General features: G+C 37.8%; 1 protein-coding gene across 5 annotated transcripts in view; it reads right to left on the bottom strand.

Moving 5' to 3' along the window:
- TENM3 (teneurin transmembrane protein 3) overlaps window positions 1-20,953 on the bottom strand; it is a 2,178,135-nt gene that overhangs the window by 17,263 nt on the left and 2,139,919 nt on the right. For all 5 annotated transcript variants that reach the window (XM_043513542.1, XM_043513543.1, XM_038399412.2 and 2 more), the window contains 2 exons: window positions 3,549-3,724; window positions 1,625-1,860 (listed from right to left, as the gene is read on the bottom strand). In XM_043513542.1, the coding sequence (XP_043369477.1) occupies window positions 1,625-1,860; window positions 3,549-3,724 (412 nt within the window). The remainder of the gene's footprint in view (window positions 1-1,624; window positions 1,861-3,548; window positions 3,725-20,953) is intronic.

Raw genomic sequence — 20,953 nt, 5'->3', positions numbered from 1 at the left:
AAAAAAAACAATTTTTCTTGGGGTTGGGGAGGTGAGGAGGAATATGAGATGCAAGAGTTTTTCTTTTCTCCTTCGTCCCTAATGAAATTTTTAAAATGGCACATTACCTATAACTAGTCAAGAGGAGCAGACTGAAGTTATTCACCTTTATTTGTTGAACTACCAAGGATTGATTTAAAAGAATTAGGTGTAATTTCAATAGTAATTCAGATTTCTACTGTGGTCTTGAGGTGGAATCCTGGCAATCTAATTCTGAGTGCTTAATCTATGTTGTCTTTATCAAATGACTGTTGTAAATCATAGTTTGCCTGCTGAATACATTTTGCCTACTGTATAATAAGGAGAAAAAATCTAACAAGATGGTAAACGGCACATATTAGAGGGTTATTTTGGGAAACAAAATTAAGACTTTTCTTCCAGAAATATGTATTGTTGCAACTTTCAGTATTTTTTAAAAAGAATGAGATCCTAGGATTGCACTAGTGTTATGCCAGGAAGTGTTACCAAAGATAGTAAAAGTTATCTTCAAATACAGAAATTCCATGACGTTATCAAGATTCAAATTCAATTGACATCTCTATGCTGATGACTCACAGATCTACCTTTTCACTCCAGACCAGTCTCCTTTTGTTCAAACTAAAATCTCTGACATCTCCTCGTGAATGTCTAGTCATCCACTCAAGATTAACATGGCTAAAACAAACCTCTCAATCTCTCCCCACTGCCAAGTCTTCCCTGTTACCTCCTTTCTCAATTACTGTGGACAATACTATTCTACCTGTCACTCAGACCAGTAACCTGGGGGTCATCTTCCTCTCAGACTTCTCTTTCTCTAGGTCCTCGCATTCTGGCTATGTCTAAATCTTGCTGATTCTTTCTGCATAATATCTCTAAAATATTTCCTATCCACCCACATGGAAAAACTCTCATCTGAGCTCTCATCATCTCATGTCTCAATTACTGCAACATTCTTCTCTAGGTCCTGGACAAATGCATTCTTGCCCCACTCATGTCCATTCAGAATGTTTCTGCAAAGGTAATTTTCCTAGCCCATCACTTTGACCGTATAACCTCTCTCTTTGCATCCTTCCATTGAGTCCCAGTTCTCTAACACATCAAACCTAAGATGGTTCTATGCACTTTCAAAGCCGTTCATGGCTGACCAATATTGTATCATTCTTTCCTTGTATTTCCCTCGTCTGTCTGGATCCATTGGTTGTTTCTTTTCTTACATTTAGACTGTAAGCTTTTTGGGGCAGGGAGCATCTTTTGCTCTGTATGTCTACAGGACCTAGCACAATGGGGTCCTAGTCCATGACTTGGGCTCCTAGGCAATATGGTAAAACTACAACTCCTACTACTACTAAATGCTGACTCATTCCATGATATTAGATGCTAAGTTCAACAAAGAGAGACCATGGAAAAGACAAAAGCAATTAAAGAAAGAAAAAACACTACCCAATAGGTAAAGTAGTAATCATGGCTACTTTCAGCTCTACTGTGGGACTATATATTCTACATATTCTGTGGCTGAGGAATAGCAATGCCCATTGAATCGTGCCTATGTTACTACTCATGAACACCAAATGCCGTCAGTATCATACATACTCGAATATTTACTCACCCTTAGCTTTCGGCCAAACACATTGACTTTTCCCTGGGCTTGTTCTTTTCGGAATCTCCATTCTACTAAATTCTGTCCATTTTCTCCTGGGAGAGTCATGTTTCTTTTTGCTACTGTTGGATTGGCTGTGCCAGCTAAAACATGCGGTTCTGTTTGGTAATGTGAATCCATGCCACTGGCATAGATAATTCTGAGGGAGCCATCATAGCCAATCTGGTAGCTGTTCCTTAACTGATCTGAAAATGAAAAAAAGTATAAAAACATATTACTTATATGGGTTGAAAATCTGGCTTTTTCATGCATTCACTTATGCAACATAAGTACATAAAGTCTTGACATTATATACTGACATTTATGTGACTAATATATGCAGGTGAGATTTTTAAAAGTATCTACAGGCTACATTCACACAGGGAACTTAGGCACAGCAATGCTCAGCACCCAACTCCTAGGCCCTCTACCACCCAGTGGTATTGGCAGCCCCAGACTCTCCAGGCATTGTATGTGGAGAGTCAGGTGCTTAAGGAGGGGATTCACAGAAGCCAGCAAGCTGAGCAGGAAGCCCGCTAAACTAGCCACCACTGAAATGCAGAGGAAAAGGGAGAGGTTTAATGCCTAGATCCACAAAGAGACTTAAGCATCTAATAGGCTATGAGGAGGTGCTTCCTTCCAATCAGGATTTATAGCCATGATTCTGCTCCTGGAGTTAGGCACCTAAGCCACAGAGATACATTTTCCCCCCGCTTATAGCCAGTAGCCCAGTGGTTAGGGTACTCACCTGGGATATGGGAGATGTGGGTTTAACTCCCCCCCACTGCCTGAGTGAGAGCTGGGACCTGAAGCCAGGTTTCCCATATTCCAGACAAGTGCCCTAATTACCAGACTATTGAGTATTCGGGGGGGGGGGAGGGGGGCTTCCTCAATCTCTCCTGTTGAAGCTGTTCCAGTTGGTATAAAATAATTAAATATTCATTGCAATAGGGACTTGAACCTAACTCTCCCACATCCTGGGGAGTGCCCTAACCACTGAGCTATTGGGTATTCTGGGATACACCCACACTCTCCCACCCTCTCAAGTGGCTTTTGTGAGAGTTAAGGACGCTCAGAGCACACCTACCAGACTGAGCCCACAGGCAAGGTGATAGGCAGGAGAATGCCTCGTTTGAGAATCCTGCTGGGGATTAGGCCTGAGTTAGTGCACTGAGCAGCTCAGCAATGACAGGACTTAGGCAGCTTCATGCATGCCCACTAGCAGAAACTTAGGTGCCTAGGGGACTTTAGGCACCTGCAGGGTTAGGCAGCAGCTGAGTAGTGGTTTAGGAAATGCCTAAATATTGGACTTAGGTGCCCAAGTCCCTTTGAATCTAGCCCTAAGTGATTTAGGAGCACATATCCACTTGACTTGCAATGACCTGTGCTCAAAGTCACTTAGGCACTTTGGAAAAAAAAATCACACTTTCAGAGTAGTTCTTTTAGACTGTCAAAAATATATTCTTTATTGTATCATTATATTTTACTGTATTTGCAAAATACTAAGTGTACTGTGACTGCTGCTAGAACGTGCTGCTGTAGCTTCACAAACTACCTTAAATCTCAGATCCAGTGCCAAACCATTTTTAAACCAATTCTTTTCCCCATTTCCTCCCCTCTCTGTGGTCTTTCATCATTATTTATTGGCAGACTAGGTATCCTCTATGCCTGATTCCAAAGTTTGTTTCCAAAACCAAGAGCTTGTTGGTTAGATAATAAAGAAGAGTTAATTACATCCTCGTATCTACTCCCTCCCTCCAAGATCCTTGAACTGTAATATTTTCACTAACATCTGCTGTGCTAATGTACCCATTTAGGCAGCTGATCAGAATACTTTATGCACAGAAAAAAATCTGATTATAAGTACCTGTGGTTTTGTTTTTGTTTACAGTACCTTGAACCATGGTATAGAAAGAATCAATTGATGATAAGTTTGAAGTGATGCTGACATCTTCCTCTCTGCTAGATGATTCAATGTCCACTGTAATGGCCCTTTCCATTTCCCCGTGAAGGTTAGTGACCACTCCAGTTGGAAATGTAACATTTGTGAGACGACCCTCACTGTCATAGCTAAAATAAAACACGGTGCAAAATAAAACGATAAATAACAAGAACAAATTGTTTTCACTTACAAGTAGAATAAACAGAAATATGAGCTGCTGATATTGTAAGGAATGTTTGCTTTGTGTGTGTGCTATATGCACAACGAAGAATTCAAACACACTTTGAAGTAGCAAAAGCCTGTTTAACACACAGGAGTCTCAATGGTGCTAGCAAGAGCAAACAGATGGATCTCCAGCTCTGCATATTATTCTTTGAAATGGAAGCAAAATCATGTTGCACATCTAATTTACTGTTTCAAAGGAAACATGCTTAGTAGTGTAATTCCTTAGCATTCTGAACTCACTTTCTATTATCAGTGTGCCAAAAAAAAAAAAAAGTGTTCTCTCAGAAAGGCAGAAATCATGGGATTGAAGTAACAGAAAAGGGTCTATACTTTGAGATAATGATTTCCACATAATTTTAAACCATCAATTTAAAATCAATTTGCTTGGATATTTGCTTTACCTGTCATAAATACCACATGGGATTACTGTAACTGAAAGAGATTAGGTTAAAAAATAATTCTCTAGTTTTTCAGTTTGGTTGCTTTTGGATTTGACAGCACTTTGTATACATCAATTTCATCCTTTCACTACAGTCCATGTCCCTTATTTGTGTAGGATTTTCACACAGCAACAGGAGAGAGAATTTTTTAAAAAAAAAAAAATAGGAAACTGTGGTTGCTGTTCCCAAAGTAATTAAGAGGTGGCCTCATGTTTTACAATTAACTATATTTCAATTTTACAGGATTTCTTCTAGTATAAAAGAGTTTCCAGTATAAATATATTGTGCATCCCTCATTTTGGGTCTTCTTCATATATTCGGTCTTACCTTTGGGACTTGGCAGGTTGAATGATATTGTACTTCTGCAAAAAACTGAACCAAACATACCAACATTTCTTTCACTTCAGATCAAATGACATCTGTTAAGAATACCAATCCCACCTTCAATTTCATCCTTCAGAGCCATATACTTAATTTTCTTTCATGCAAATTTTCCCTCTCCGTCTCCCAGGGGAATGTAAATATGCCAATTAACGTCTCTTTCTAGGTTCTGCTTTATAGCACAATGTTTTAGGGGAATGTTTGTTCAAATTATCTTGCTGGGAATTATTTATTAATATCCTTTGACTACTGTAGCCAAAGAACAGACCTCATTTCATATAACTCTCACTGTAACTACAGCCACATTGTTAAGATCACTCATTAGAGGGACCTCTGTGCCTACAGAATCACAATACAATATGTTTCAGAGTAGCAGCTGTGTTAGTCTGTATCCGCAAAAAGAAAAGGAGCACTTGTGGCACCTTAGAGACTAACAAATTTATTCGAGCATAAGCTTTTGTGAGCTATAGCTCACTTCATCATGAAAACTTATGCTCAAATAAATTTGTTAGTCTCTAAGGTGCCACAAGTACTCCTTTTCTTTTGACAATACAATATGTAATACTTGATCATAACTCTGCGTATAACATTCCAAGTGTAAAGCACTGTGGCTGTTCTGTACATCAGTGATAGTTGACATTTCATCTCTGTAAGGTTGTGCATATGGCTGACACGGAGTCCATAGTCCGAGCAGTCTGTTCTCATTTTTTCTAGCATCTAGGGAGAGGTAATACGGTGCAAATAAGAAGACTCTCTTAACTGTGCCAAGTTTTACTCAGCTGGAGAGATAGTCACACTGTCCTTGCTGCATCCCCATGGGTGCAAGGAGTGAACACTGTTTCCCCTCCAATTCTCTCTTCTGGCTACTAGTGGTAACTCTTGGGACTGCTGCACAGGTGCTCAAACCTTCCTCCTCCTCCTTTCTTACTGCTCCCATCACTGGCTTCATTGCCCCTACTGTGCCTCTTAGTGCAGCACAGTGGATCACAGTGGGAAAGGGGAATGAGAAAGCAGTCAGGACCAGCTGTGCTGGGGCCTAATATTTGCTGACTCTCCTGATCCTGTACTGTAGCAGCATATCAGACAGTTCTATGTCTTCCCACATAGGTACACTCTACCCTATGGTTCTCCTGTGTCAGGAGCTTATGGTAGGTGACAATGTTTGGAGGAAAGACAGATTCTGGGTTGCACAAATTGGGGGCAGGCAATCTGCATGAGAGAAGTCATAAAAATGGAGGGAAGGGAAAGGATTGATGGGAGTGTGGGCCAGTGAGGATAGTGGAGAAAAAGACCATTGGAGAGGCTGAGGTTAAACAACTTAGTGAAAGGAAGAGTCACAATAGAAATTGGAACTCAAGAGAGACAAAGGGAGGTGAGAAAGCAATAAAGGTAAAAACAGGGGAAGGACAATGTTGTAGCTAATGCATGGGACATGGAATCAAGAAACGTGGATTGTATTCCCAATTCACCCCACTCACTTTCTGTGTAAATTTGGGCATGTCACTTCCCATCTTGGTGGCTCAATTCCCCCAACTATAAACTAGAGGTTAGAATATTTCCCTCTCTCACAGGTAGATGAAAGGTGTTTATATTATGTGCCAAGAATTATCATTAATATAACAGTTTTAGAATCGGGGCTGAATCAGAAAAAGCTCACTCACTTCATGTGTTCATATACTTGACACATGTCATTTTAAAAGGTACTTGGAATTTGAAAGCTACAACTGCCTGATACAGGCATGCTGGTTTAGGAAATGCTGAGCAAACTCATAGGTAGTGTGGGAAAAGAAAAAGAAAAGAAAGAAAGAAAGAAAGAAAGATTTTCCATCCCCTTGTAGTCAGGAATGGAAAGCAAGAAGGGAAAGGATGAGCTATGGATGCGTTCTCTTTCAAAGCCAGAATATGAGAAGATAGACAGGGGAAACTCTTACCCCTCACAGCAACAATGGGGCAACTTGCTCTTTCTCAACAACCTGGAAGGTTGGTAGGGGTGGGAGAAAAACAAAGGGAAGGCACTCTTTATTCTCAGAAAGAAGGAGACCAAGCCAAAGATGCAAAGAGGATACTCCTCCCTTTCAGCAACCAGGGGAAAGGGGTGGATGAGAAATTCTAAGGGAGCTGCTTCGTCACTGAATAGAACAACCTCACAGCACAACCCTCACAATTCAATATCAATGCTTCTTTGATTTCTGCCTGCCCACCCACAAACACACATACTACTACTATTCCAGGCCTCTCTGATCTTCCTCATGCACTCCAGATTCTACAACAAAGCCACTAACCAACCTCTCAAATTTCTCATGAGGATGGCAAACATGGTGAACTTTTCAAGAAAAAAAAATTAAGCTCACTCACCAGTCTACAGTGCCTTTTCAAATTCTCTCCACTCTATTCCACTCACCTCAACAAAATCACCTCATATGGGTAATGACCACAAAAGGCAAGAGGTGAGACCAAACTAATAACGCCAGAGGTAGAACTGGCCCAAAGACTCAGACTCCTTGGCCTACTTAAGATCATCTGCTGCAGCCAGCGAAGTTTCTTTTCCAGAATGACAGACTCTCAGTGGTAATGATTATTATCTTCTCAGACTCTTGACCTAGTGCTCTCTAACTGTTGGAATTCTCTCTTCTGATGTCCATCTTCTTCAGTTTTAATTGCATCCCTACCCATATCATTTTTGGTTCTAGGCTATACAGGACATTTTCATCACTCTTTCACTTTCCAATTTAGTAACTTCTAGGAAAACCTTGTTGCAGGAGGAAACGTCCCATGCTCAGTTGCACAATGCAACTTTCACTTGTGCCTCATATGGCATATATCTCAGTTCAGAGGAGATTTACTTTGGTCGCAACTGTCACAGTTTTATACAATAAATTACTTCAGTTTAACATATGGAGCCTTAGAACTGAACTTTATAGTAAAGCTTTCTGTAAAACCTGATGTCAGGAAATGGCCAATATTGTTTTTAAAAGTGCCTCTATATAACACATGCTTGCAGAATTCCTCCCTTAACAAAATGATTGCAACAACGAAGAAAAATAATTATGGAACTTACAAACATGTCAGTTTCAAAGTGAAGATTCTCTGCTTCTGGCACATCTCAGATAACAAGATGTGCAAGTCAAATACATTTATGTATTTGTTGCCTTGCTTTAACATTATTTGAGACAGTATATCTGAGAAATGACGCATTAACATTTTTCATATTATAACTATGTATAAACTGGATGGTAGGATGAACAGTATTATTTATAAAAAGAAAAGGAGTACTGGTGGCACCTTAGAGACTAACAAATTTATTAGAGCATAAGCTTTCGTGAGCTACAGCTCACTTCATCGGATGCATTTGGTGGAAAAAACAGAGGAGAGATTTATATACACACACACAGAGAACTATTTCCCCATGGTATTTCTCCCTCCCACCCCACCCCCCACTGTTCCTCTGATATTCTTGTTAACTGCTGGAATTAGCCTACCTTGCTTGTCACCATGAAAGGTTTTCCTCCTTTCCCCCCCCCCTGCTGCTGGTGATGGCTTATCTTAAGTGATCACTCTCCTTACAGTGTGTATGATAAACCCATTGTTTCATGTTCTCTGTGTGTGTGTGTATATAAATCTCTCCTCTGTTTTTTCCACCAAATGCATCCGATGAAGTGAGCTGTAGCTCACGAAAGCTTATGCTCTAATAAATTTGTTAGTCTCTAAGGTGCCACCAGTACTCCTTTTCTTTTTGCGAATACAGACTAACACGGCTGCTACTCTGAAACCTAGTATTATTTATATATTCAGTGAACATATATTAGAAATATCTTCAGTGCATCTCTCTACTTATTGTGAGTGAACAGGAAATTCACAAAATCTTTGCAGATTGCTTCTATTTTGTCAGTTAAGAGGTCTGCATATCAAAGTACTCTGCACATGTTTCTAGTGGCAAACTACATCAAATGAGAGCATGAAGAAAAAGTTCAAAGCTCATCTTTAATAAATACAAAATACTGTCATTGTGTATGTCTATCATCATTTTGATACATATTGAAAATCTATCATAATGTGGCAATAAAATATTTCATTCAGCTTGTTGAGGCCATTAAGCTCACATTTGCACTGACAGAAAGTAGGATCTGTAATGCAAAAAGAAAATACAGGTAAATCAGGGGTTCTCAAACTGGGGGCTGTGACCCCTCAGGAGGTTGCAAGGTTATTATGTGGGAGGTTGCGAGCTGCCAGCCTCCACCCAAACCCGCCTAGCCACCAGCATTTATAATGGTGTTAAATATATTAAAAAGTGTTTTTAATTTATAAGGGGGGTCACAGTCAGAGGCTTTCTGTGTGAAAGGGGGCACCAGTACAAAAGCTTGAGAACCACTGCTTTAAGTCAGACCATCAGTTTATAAAGATGTTCTATTAATTATATTTAACCTCAAAGAAAAAAATGTCCTGAATTTTACCCCCCAAAATCTTGAGGATAGTAAAAACAATCTGCCAGTCACACGTCCAAGACTACCATAAACTGAGTCTAGACAAAGTGATTATGATTAAATTAGGGCTGTCAAATGATTTAAAAAATTAATTGTGATTAATTATGAGAAAAATTTAATCTCAGTTTTAATTGCACTATTAAACAATAATAGAATACCAATTTAAATTATTATGAACATTTTTGGATTTTTTTCTACATTTTCAAATGTATTGATTTCAATTACAACACCATTCTAGCCAAAGGATCTAGTTCATGTCTCTAGTGCTTCTGCACATACAAGGTTTTCCAGAAAAAGCAGTAGAATTAAGATAACCAGAATTTTTGTCAGGTTAATGCTACTGTTGTTGAAGTGCTATAGAAAGGAGCAGAAGGGTAAGGTCCTTCCTTGTTGTACACATTCTTAGCTCTCCTACTATCATGTATCTACCTTCAGTGTCACTTCTACACACTTGACCTATTTGAACCCTTTCATTACTGACAAATAATCTATGTATTTTGACAGTGTAAATGCTGGAGTATGATCATTCAAATGAATGAAATTTTAGGATATACCTTATGAGCCTGATTCTTATTTATATTAAAGCTCATTTACACTGTCAGAGTGGTATAAAGGGTGCCAGGGTAAATGAGAATTCGTCTTGGTAGTCTGGCTAGACTTTCTGGTTACTGTGTAAGGTAGTGTCACTTCATTTTGAAAGATGGGGGCCCTATTAAAACAGTTTAAGAGGTAACTGATAACTTCAGTACAGTATTAAAGTTTATTAAATTGAATTCTATATTTACAGAAAGTTTAGCAAAATGAAGAAAAATTATATTCCAATAATTTTACTACTTGGTCAGCATTAAACACTTAAAGTGAGGATTCCCAGTACGGATAAAGAAGTTCTGCAATCTGTACTTTTTTAGATGACTCAATTAAAAAAATGTCTACTCTTTTTAAATGAAAGTCACTCTGATGCAGCAGGTCAGCATAAAGTAGTCTGACAGAAATCTTTTCTGAGGATTCAAGTGGAACTTTAATGGTTCATAGGCCTTGTCATGGCATACTACCAGGGATGCATTTCACCCTAGAAGATCCTCTGTTTCTGCTGTTTATTCCCATGAAGTCATAAGCTTGTTTTTGTGACATCATAACATCCACAGATACCAGTAGGAAGGATAATAACTTTGTTTACATTTCATCTCCCAATTTAAGTGAAAGCTTTCCTAATACTTATTACTTTTAGGAAAATTCTTTTATATTTCCTCATTCTCTCTTCCCCTGACCTGGCCTCATTTCTACCTCAAAAGTGGCTGCGTTTCAGTGATGCTGCATACAAATAATTTGTAAAATGTAATCAGAAACTTTGGGATGAAAGGCACTATATCTTTGTAAATATGAGCTCAAACATTACAAAGGGAAACAATCAATATTCAATAATGCACAATTGCCCCCAAAGGACAGCGCCCCATTCTGCTGGAGGCTGTGAAAACCCCAGGAAAGACATGGCACTTGCCCAAAACATCTTAAAATCTAACTTCAAAGAAGAAGCAACAAACGGACGGAAGAGGGAAGAGAGGATGAAGGAAATGATAAGATCATGCAGTTAAACAGATTAACTTTTATATACCTTGATGGTTTTGGATGGTTCAAAATCATCAGAAAGATTTAAAATATAAAAGCAGTTATTCCCAACAGCCACACAATCTAGTCTACAATTATGGGCTGATTCCTTTGTAGGACACACAATGGAGGGTCCTGGAGCGAAGGAAGGAAGAGATGATAGCAATTACGAGAAGGATTTCCATGCAGGGGAAGTGTGGAGGAAAGCACAGACACATTTATAGGAGAATTGGAAAAGCATATAGGGCTTATATTAGTGGCAGAGCTCAGATAATGTAGGTAAAATGGTAAGAGACATAAGTTGGGAGATACATAGTATGAAGGGCCTTTAAGGTAAGGACATGAAGCTGGAATCTGGTGTGGTTGAAAACAGTGCACGGTTTATTCTGGGCCTGCATCCACTGAAGTCAAAGGGAATTTTTAATTGACTCAAATGTGCTTGAATCAAACCCTCTGTTAGAAGGGTATTTGTTTCATATGAAAGTGAGATCTGGAATAGATTTTAACTGATTTATGTGAAGCAAAAATGAAAACATCTTCTGGCTGCATTGTAAGAATAGATATTATGGAAATGACTATGCAAAGGAGATGAGAAAATTTTAATATGGGAGTGACTGAGCTAATGGCATTGCTAAGCCTCTGAACTTGCAGTGAACTAGATACTTTCAGAAGCCTGAGGAAAGATAGGTAGAGCTGGGTATTTATACAGTTAATAAAAGTGCTATTGCCTTCTTCTCAACTAACCTGACTCCTCAGTGCTTTTCTAAATATTACAGACATCATCTCCTGATTTTCTTGATAGAAACCAAGGCATCTCTCACTTTTCCCTGAATGGAAGCTTTATAATAATGCTGATCATTGTTGCCATTGTGATATTATTACCTATTTGATGGTATCTCATTTCTATTTTCATTACTTAGCTTACCTTTAAAGACCAACATTATATAAAGTAATCTTCCAAGGACTGAAAAAAATGAAGAAAAAAGGTAAAAGTACATGAACTAAGAGACACTGTTTTGTACCTTGCTACCAGCGACATGAGGTGCTCTATAAATATCTAGGGAGTGAGATATTTTCTTCAGAGTTTTCACATTGATGCCTAGAGCACTGGTAATAGGATGCTATTTAGCATGTTTACTTTTGTTCTCTAAGCAGGCATATTATGAAATAGTAAGAGGATTTTGTTGTTCATTATGAAGATAATTTTTCCAGAATTGTAGTTTTTAATATTTTGTTTTATTAAATTTATGAGATTTACTGTAATGTTATGCTATTTTTATATTATGGAGAGTTGCAAGGTCACAGCCTGTTTTCACAGCAAAAAGAATTTAAATTTTTAAACCTTTAGGAAGAAAGTTAAGAATCTGTGCATTTTTACAATTTATCTACAGTAGAAATGTATACATACAATTAAAGCAAGCTGCTCTATTATCATTGAGAAAGTCTCAAAAATAGTAAGTTGGATTCAACATTGTTACATAATATTTGTATATAGCACCAACTGTGCATTAGCAATATGAAGAGAAAGTTTCTGTCCTAAAGAACTTAGGCTGGATTCTCTGATCTACTGCCTTCACACACACAGTGAATGTACATCAGCCAGAAACTTTCCCTGAAGAATTTCCTTTGCATAGGGCAAATCTTTGGCTAGTGTGAAGCAGGTGAAGATGGTTCCATCATGTCCCATGTCAGCTTTGCCACACATTGCTGATGCGTCCCTCACTAGAGAGTTTTACCACCTGGCATAAGGGCAAGGTAGCACATATCAGGGGCAGTGAGAAGAGGTGGTATAACAGAATTAAACTCAGTTATACCTCACCCTTGGTTGGCATAAGAGCTTCAGCCAGAAGCAGAAGTTACTGCTGCCCACATTGCCATGGTTGGGTACAGTAGGTCCAGGGAACCATGACTGTCAGCCTGCACATTGCACTGCACATCTCCAGTGGTTTTTGAGAGGGATTTGGAGGAAAAATGTGTGTAGGGGATTCTGAGCTGAGTCAAAGAGCAGGTTTAAGGTAACTGAGATACCATGGAAGGCGTGCCAGAGAAGACAGCTGGAGGAGATGAAGAACGAAGCAGATACAAAGATACAAGTTGTATAGCTTGAGCTCACTGATGGGGAAAAAAACAGGTCAAAAAGCTGTCAGGAGGCAGGTTGTATAAACAAGAATTTGATATAGGAGAAGGCAAAAAAGGAATTTGAAAAGGGATTGAACACAGTCAATATAGTAAGCATGATGAATGATTTTTTGCCCATCACATTTTGAACTCATTGATAGGTGGGTGGGAGGAGATAGGAATAGTTGGAGGAAGAGATTCTGAGGGCCTGAACAAGCATGTTGGTGGTAGGAATAGAGAGGGTGACTAGGTTTTGAGATAATGTAACTGCACGATGTTTTAGAAGTAATGAAAAAACATGGAGTAATACAAGTCAGAAACAGACAAGACGTATTTGATCATCTACAGTCCATCCTCCTGCCAGTGCAGTGGATGTGTAGTATATTTTCTAATGCTAGGGTGATTCAGATCAGCAGAGCCAAAGAATTCTGGGTTTGTATAGTCTTTAATGGCTACCACCTAGCTATGATGGATGTACCAGAACAACATATAACTCAAAACCAGTATAGTATAAAGGGCCAAATCTTTCTTGGATTATTCTTTACATTGGGTTGGCAACCAGAATTTCTGTTCTGTGGGAAATTCTGACAAAAAAAAATCCAAATCAGAATGAAAAGCTGAAATTTTGAAATTGCGTACAAAATGAAAAATTCTGAAAAAACTCTGTTTGGAATCATTGAAACATTTTCTTTGGATGATATCTATTTTTGTTTGTTTGTTTTGATAACGTAGAAATTTTTTTTTGACAAGGTGGAAACATCATTTCAATAATGTCAGATTTTACCTTCTCTAAACTAAATTAGCCAACATTATTGAAACAAAATGATTCAACGTTATCACTGTCAAAAAATTTATTGCAATCAACACATTCCTGCCGAATGTTTGTAGTTCAACAAAACTGCATTTTTGATGGAAAACCGTTTTGTCAATCTTTTTTTAACCTGATGATCAACTCCTGTATGCAATCCCAGAGTCTACAGTGAGATTACTTGTGCTAATGTGGGAAGCAGCATAAGGCCCCAAATATTTTTTTACAATATTTCCACTTCAGCCTTCATCAGGAAGTGCATAAAAGGAGGAGTAAAATGGAAATGTTTTGTTTACTTCTGAAATGTAATCTCTTCATCGTTGCATTTCACTGGAATGTTAGTGCCTGGTATGTGGGGCAGCTAAATCACTCAGTTCAGGGCCTGTACCCTCCTCTGAATCATACAGCACTGAGCAAACTGCCAGCACTCAACACATTATTAATTTTAATAATAACCACAATAGGTAAAGCATGATGCTAAGCAGTCAAGCATGTAAAAGGGATTTTTTTTTTACTTGGAACGCAATATAAAACATTAACTTCAGGATTCACATTCTGCAGACATTAAAACTTTTCTAAATTGTCTGGAATACTTGTTCATTTAACAAGGGGGGCAGAAAAAACTTATTACAGCTTCCCTGCTCCTAACGTCACTCTCCTTGATTTCCATCCCCAGTCCCTTGGTGACTGATAAGCAAAAGAGGGAGTGAAAAGACAAATGAGCTCAGGGCATGAAATGCCCAGGGAGGAGCAGGATGTCAGGAGATACAAGTGGGGTTTAGGAAGAAAGGTACCAAGGGGAGTGGAAAAGTCAGGCAGCCAAATATGCCTTTGAGAACTGATGGGGGGAATTTGGAAAGAGGGAGGAGGATCAGAGAGCAGGTAAAAAATGTAACAAAATACTGTAGGAGGGGTAGGGTTAGGGGCCAAATGGATGGGGAAAAGAAGGAAAAGCAGTGAGAGGACTGCGGAGGGATACATCTGGGATCTGGAGCAGATCTGTGTCTGCTTGATGCTACCCTTCCCTAAAAGAAAAGAGGAAAGAACATAGAAAGGAATTAGCTATACAAGCAGGAAATATGCATGTTTAGCCTTAGTAAGTACTCTTTTCTACTAGTAAAGTAACAGTAGATAGGGTTAAAAAGAGTTCTTTTCCTTGGTGTTTAAGTTTCAGGGAGCTAGCATTTTGAAATCCAAATATCCAGATGTTATTCCCACATAAACAATTCTTCAGGTTTGAGTATTTTCTTCACTGAGACTATCCTGAGATAAGCAAGGCTGTAGTTTAATGCACTAAAATGTTTAGCTACAGGCTGAAACAATTTGAAACATTAAACTTGTGATTGAAGGGAAAAAGCCCATAAATTGATACTAGTTTTAACTAAGAATTCATTGTTCGAATTAATTCATGGTTAATGACATAGACGGTCAAAATCTTTCTGGAGATAAGAGAAAGTAGAAGGTTAAAATTTTAGATTAAACACAGGGAATGTGTACATCCTTCATAAAAGCCAGGAGAGTAAAAATGACCACAAACTGATTTAAAGCAGCTAACCCCAACAATCAGATAGCATTAAGATATGAAGGTAAGAGACACTAAATGGAGAAATTAGACAAAATATGCAGACTTCTAATGTTTATTTATTTTAAAATGTCTACCAGGACTTTTTTTTTTTTTTACACTTAAGACAAAGGGTCTTATAGCACTGCTTGGCACAGGACCAAAGAGGAAGGGGGGAAATGTGGCTCTAAGACCTCTTGCCACTCCCCTGATCCTAAGGATTGCTCTAAATTATCCCTTAGGGAACATATTACTAGCAGGCATCACTGGAGTGTAAGGGGTCCAGCCACACCTCTTCCTGGCCTTGACACACCCACTGTTTTTCCCTCTTGAGACTTTAAACAATAAAAACATCACACACAAGCTCCAAATACCACTCCAATTACTCACATTTAGAACATGAAATGTCAACCACCTCACCCCTTCGACCAAGTAGCAGCTCTAAATACAATCAACATCCCAAATGCACCGTCCAGTATTTCAATCTCCCCTAACTCTCCTCGGAGGCCAGGTAGAACAAATTAACATTGCAGCATGCTTTGAAAGACAGCAAATCTGGAATATTTTAGCCCAGGGCCATTCCAGAGCAGTGGGTTCCTTACTGATCATCTCTGTTATTTCAAGGGAGATGGGGCATCAGTGCCTCAGCAGACTGTAACCATGGCAGTGTATCACTATTCCAGCAGATGGCATACAGCCAACTATCTTGGCTTCACGCCATGTTGGGATTCTCCGATGCCAAAGGAATCCTTAGCAGTTCCATTAGGGCAGCTTTACAGCTATTTTATGTTTCCTGAGGAGCAGAAAGCAGACTGATTGAAGGGGGAAGGGCAAGGATCTGGTCTAATGATTTTCAGAGAATAACTCTACTTCAGTTAGAAAACTGTTGATGGTCTGATGTTAAGCCACCGTATCAACCTTGCGCACCTTTGAAATTGGAAATAAGTTCAGCTTTTGAGGACCTGACAGCAGCCCTACGTTTAATTGTTTATATGGCAGGATTCTGTCAACCTCAAAGAAATTTAGCTAAATCTAAAAGTCAGCTGCATTTGCAATAACAGAGGGTTACCATAATGCTTGGGCACTTTACAGAATGCAGCTTTAAGCATGTGGTCAATGTACTTGAATGCAAATTACAGTGACTTTCTGGAATAATTAATGTTCTTAAGACTCAAACATTCAATTAATGGAGAGTTTTGAAACTAAATCTTTTTCAGCTTGGGAGGTCTCACTGGCCAATTCTTGCATTTTGGGACATTCCATGTAGATTTATGACATTCCATAGAGGACTTTTGGTTCTTTACACCAATAAATGGATTATATGGATTCATTTCAGGGTTTTCAAAATTGTGACATATAATATGGATAATCTTTTTCATTTCAGCATTTCAAAGTCTTCAGTTCAGATAAAAATATTATTCATTTCACATAGCTTATGTTGGTTTACCATCCAGAGTGGAAACGGTTTGTACAAAAATGATGCAATACATACTAATCTGCTATATAGTATCTCATCCAAAAATGATCACGTAAAAAAAGGTAGAAAAATAATTCAAAGGTATACATGGAAACAGCCATGATTAAAAAAAAGTTCAGATTAAGCAATAACAATAGGACGTGGACCATGTTTATATCAATGGGAGGTGGACCATGCTGATCTTTAGCATGGCTGTTATCTTTGCATGGCAGAGTATATACATTTTTTTATGGATGAGTTCTTACTCTTTTCATGTGAAATGATTTGTATTAGAAGATCTTTTTTTTTTTGGTTTAGCAAACTGTTAAGAATCAAGAATTACAATAATGATTCAAAATTGAAGTTAATATAAATTTTAATAAAAAAGTACAACCTTAAGAAGAGTTAAGAGTTAAACTACCAACCTTTGAAACATAAAGCAGACACTTTATCCTCTAGGGCCTAGGTTAGAATAATTAACAGCATAGGAATTCAGAAGTATCATTTTACAATAAAACATATAAATTATGAAGAAAAAAAACTGGTAGGCAATCTGATATGGAGCTATAGAATTCACGGAGTTTGTTCACAAACTGATACCTAGATCTGTGTGCCTGCAACATCACATGCAAATCAGAATTAATTGGCAGTGTTTTGCTAAAGAAAAGTGGAAAAGAGAGAATGGAAACAAATTTCTTGCATTTTAGCTATGTACTTGTTCATAAAAGGGAACTTCTTAAAACGGTCTTTTTGCATGTGATGTTAGAGAGATTTGCTCTGTGGAAAAACCTGAAAAGAATCAAGTCCTACTGCTTAGTGTTGTCAGGGCAACCAGCCAGATCATCCAGGGCAAAATTCTCCTTTTAGATCTTTGGACACCAACTGAAATCGATGAGAGTTCCTTGCATTTAAGCCACAGTCCTGCTGGATCTGTACAGATAAACACTTTTGCCCACACAGTCTTTGAAGAATTGGGCTAAAAAACTGATCCTATAGTTATAACGTGGTGGTCGCTTTTCTAACTTAACTTTTACAACTTTCAAGGTATGTTGGACAACCAGAGTGTGGCACAAACAAGCCACAAATACAGCTGGTTAGAAAATGGAATTTTCATTCTGTGGGAAATTCCAACATTTGTTTTTGTTCCAAATCAGAACAAAAAGTGAAAATGTTGCAATTTACTGTGGAACAGAAATTCCAAAAAATTGTTGCTAGCAAACATTGAAATGTTTTGATAATACCAAAACATTTCAACACTATAAAGACATTAACATATAAATAATATTAAATATTAAAATATTAATTTTAATATTATGTTATGAGATAAAACAAAATTAATTGAAATGATAAAGTCAATGCAAAACATTTGGCATCATCAAAACATAACAAGAAAGTTGAAATAAATTGTCCTGAGACTTTTTCCCATAGAAAATGTAATGAAAATCAAGATGTTTTCACAAAACTTTTTATTCTGACAAAACTGAATTTTCTGATGGAAAACTGTTCTATTAAAAAAAATTTCAACCTGCTCTAGCCATAAACTACATACCATTCTGGCCATACATTATAGAAGTTGTGGCTCTGGAAACCAAAGAGAAAGTCAGATTCACTAATAATTAAAGGAAAAGTTACAATGAAGTTTCCTTGTTCATATCTATTATTTCCTTCTTCAAAAAGGAAACACATGGCCCTAAATAGGGGGATTTTATATGAACAAACATTTAAGGAGCTGTGAAGCACCATATATTTTTAAAAGAACTTTATATTCTTTCCAAAAATCAATTACATGCTCTCACTTTACATAGCTCTACATAGTCACTGTGGTCTTAATTTTCAGTATCAATTTTATTTATTTCTATATTCTGGATGAGTGAAATTGTTTAGCTTTCTCTGTAATTATTTCAGTTTAGGAATTGTAATGAGTCAATACTGTGAAGTTATTGTTTATAAACGTACATAAATAGCAGCATGGAATAAGAACTAATACTGGCTGAAGGGAATAGTCGGCCTTTGCATAATGTCAAAATACAATGGGGCTCTATTAGTTAGCTGGACATACCTAGCGGAGACCAGAAAGTTTACGTGAAAGAAGGTCAGATGTGAAAGATGGTTCTTTACTGAATCAATAAATAAGCAATTATTTAGCTCATGAAACTTATTATCCTAAATCCTACCTGTAATGCAAAAAGTAGAAGTGTAAACTACTTGGTACTGAATACAATCTATCTTTGAGACTATGCAGAAGTCATTAAGTACATTCAGAAACCATCAGCCCTTTCCCTTATGGAATCTCAATAGGCACAAAACAATTACAAGTAACATGGAGAGAAATTACAGGTAGGAATAAAACACTAGCTCTACACTATTCAAAATGAATGCCAGTGTGCTAAAAATGCCAGCTGTACCCAGCAGACACATTAGTTTCAATAACAAACGTACTATCCCCCCAATCCCCTGATTGGTCCAAGCCACAAGTTGGAAGCCAGGAATTTTATGTATACGTGTTGAAGTTAAAACTACATTTATTCTCATTGAATAGGGTGACTATGCACAATCAACCTGGAGCTTAGCTTTGTTCTCTCAGTTAAAAGGACATTTCTAACTCATGAAAACAAGAATGTATTCCCTGCCTACTGCTGAATATTCTCCCATTCTTCTGCATATCCTTACTATGTTTCTATATACTTTTATCAAGGCCTAAAAAGACAAGAAATGATGCACAAATATGCAATTAAATATTACAGATGTGCACTAATGCTTTGGGAACATACTCACTGTCAGCGCTCTGCCAATCTACAGATTATTATATCAATATCTTAAAACTGGCAGCAATTCTATTCCACCTGCTGCTTTTGTTGGAAATCAGCATTTCTAGTTGCATCTCCCTTTCAGGACACAATGTGCACTGAAGCAGTGCCTGCTACTCTCATGTCTCTGATGGCATATGTAAAGGTTGGAGAGTAGATGCAGGTGCTCAGTCTCCCCGCCTACTGCCTCAGCCAAATGTGCACTGACATAAATGAGAAGTTAGCTCCGAACATAGATGTCTGGCTCTACAGCCATTGCATGACACCAGCACTTTATTTTCTTTATCATGTGCACTGACCTGAAAGCTTTTTTTAGGTCCTGACCTTGGTAGCAGTTGCTGTTACATTTCAAGATACAAGATAGGACAGGATAAAAAAGAAGAGACTGATCAGTTTTCATCATGCCGTTTGTAATTCAGAATACCTCAATACAGTTCCCTCTAACTCTGTTCCTTCTCAGCCTGAATAATTCTACTTCTTCTAATCTCTCATGAGTCATTATATGTATATTATATGCACATTCTGTGTGTTCCCAAATCACCTTTGGCACCTTTTTCTGAACTTTTCTATCTCCACTGTTTCTTTACTGAGTGAGGTGATTTAAAAAAAAAATCTATTTTCAATTCAGTAATAAAAATGATTTTTTTTGTTAAACAAAATGTATTAATGAATTGGGAAATAGATTTTTTGATAAATCACTTGTGTTTTTTAAGTGGCACATTTATTAAACTGTGCTTGGTATACTGATTCATTTCTTTGTTTATTTTTGAGATGAAGTTGCCTACAGAAAAACAAAAATTTTGAATTCTAGGGTACTTCATGATTTTTTCAATCAATGTAATCTGGGAGCCTGTAAATCCTTTTGATATTTCATATATTTTATTATGAATGGATAAAAACAACGTGGTAAAAATCACAAGTCAGACTTGTTCCCTAACCACTCATGTTTTGCTACTTACTGTGTACCTCACTGATTGCTGGTGTATCTGCACTTTTAGTAGCTGCTTCCCATGGGAATGACACTTTCACCGTGGCCCACACTTCTTTCATCAAACCTCATGCTCTAGATTCCTGCCCATGATCCCTCTGTGGAAAGCTTGCCATTTTATCCATCAGAACCCTCCTGCATATTCTCTACTTTCTGACATTGCAACACTTAAAAAATGTCCATTCTAGCTTTTTTGATACAGAGGACTCATCTTATAGACTGCTTTCACTTGAAAGACCAAACAGTAGAGACAGGGCATCCAAAGAAATTTCTTCCAGTGGCTTAGTATTTATTACAGAACTAATGGGAGTATAATGAGCAAAAGGAGAGAGAAATATAGGTTTTTAACACAAACTTACAAAAGCTTGTTTGCCCGAGCTATGACTCTCTGGACAAAGCTTGCTGCTGTCTCATAATAACTGTATTAAAGTATAAAACACAGTTCCTGGATCATCAATCTATCATCACTAATTTCACATTAAAGTTT

Source organism: Dermochelys coriacea, chromosome 4 (genome assembly GCF_009764565.3).
Source record: "Dermochelys coriacea isolate rDerCor1 chromosome 4, rDerCor1.pri.v4, whole genome shotgun sequence".
NCBI lineage: Eukaryota > Metazoa > Chordata > Testudines > Dermochelyidae > Dermochelys > Dermochelys coriacea.
This window is presented reverse-complemented; position numbering and strand designations above follow the sequence as displayed.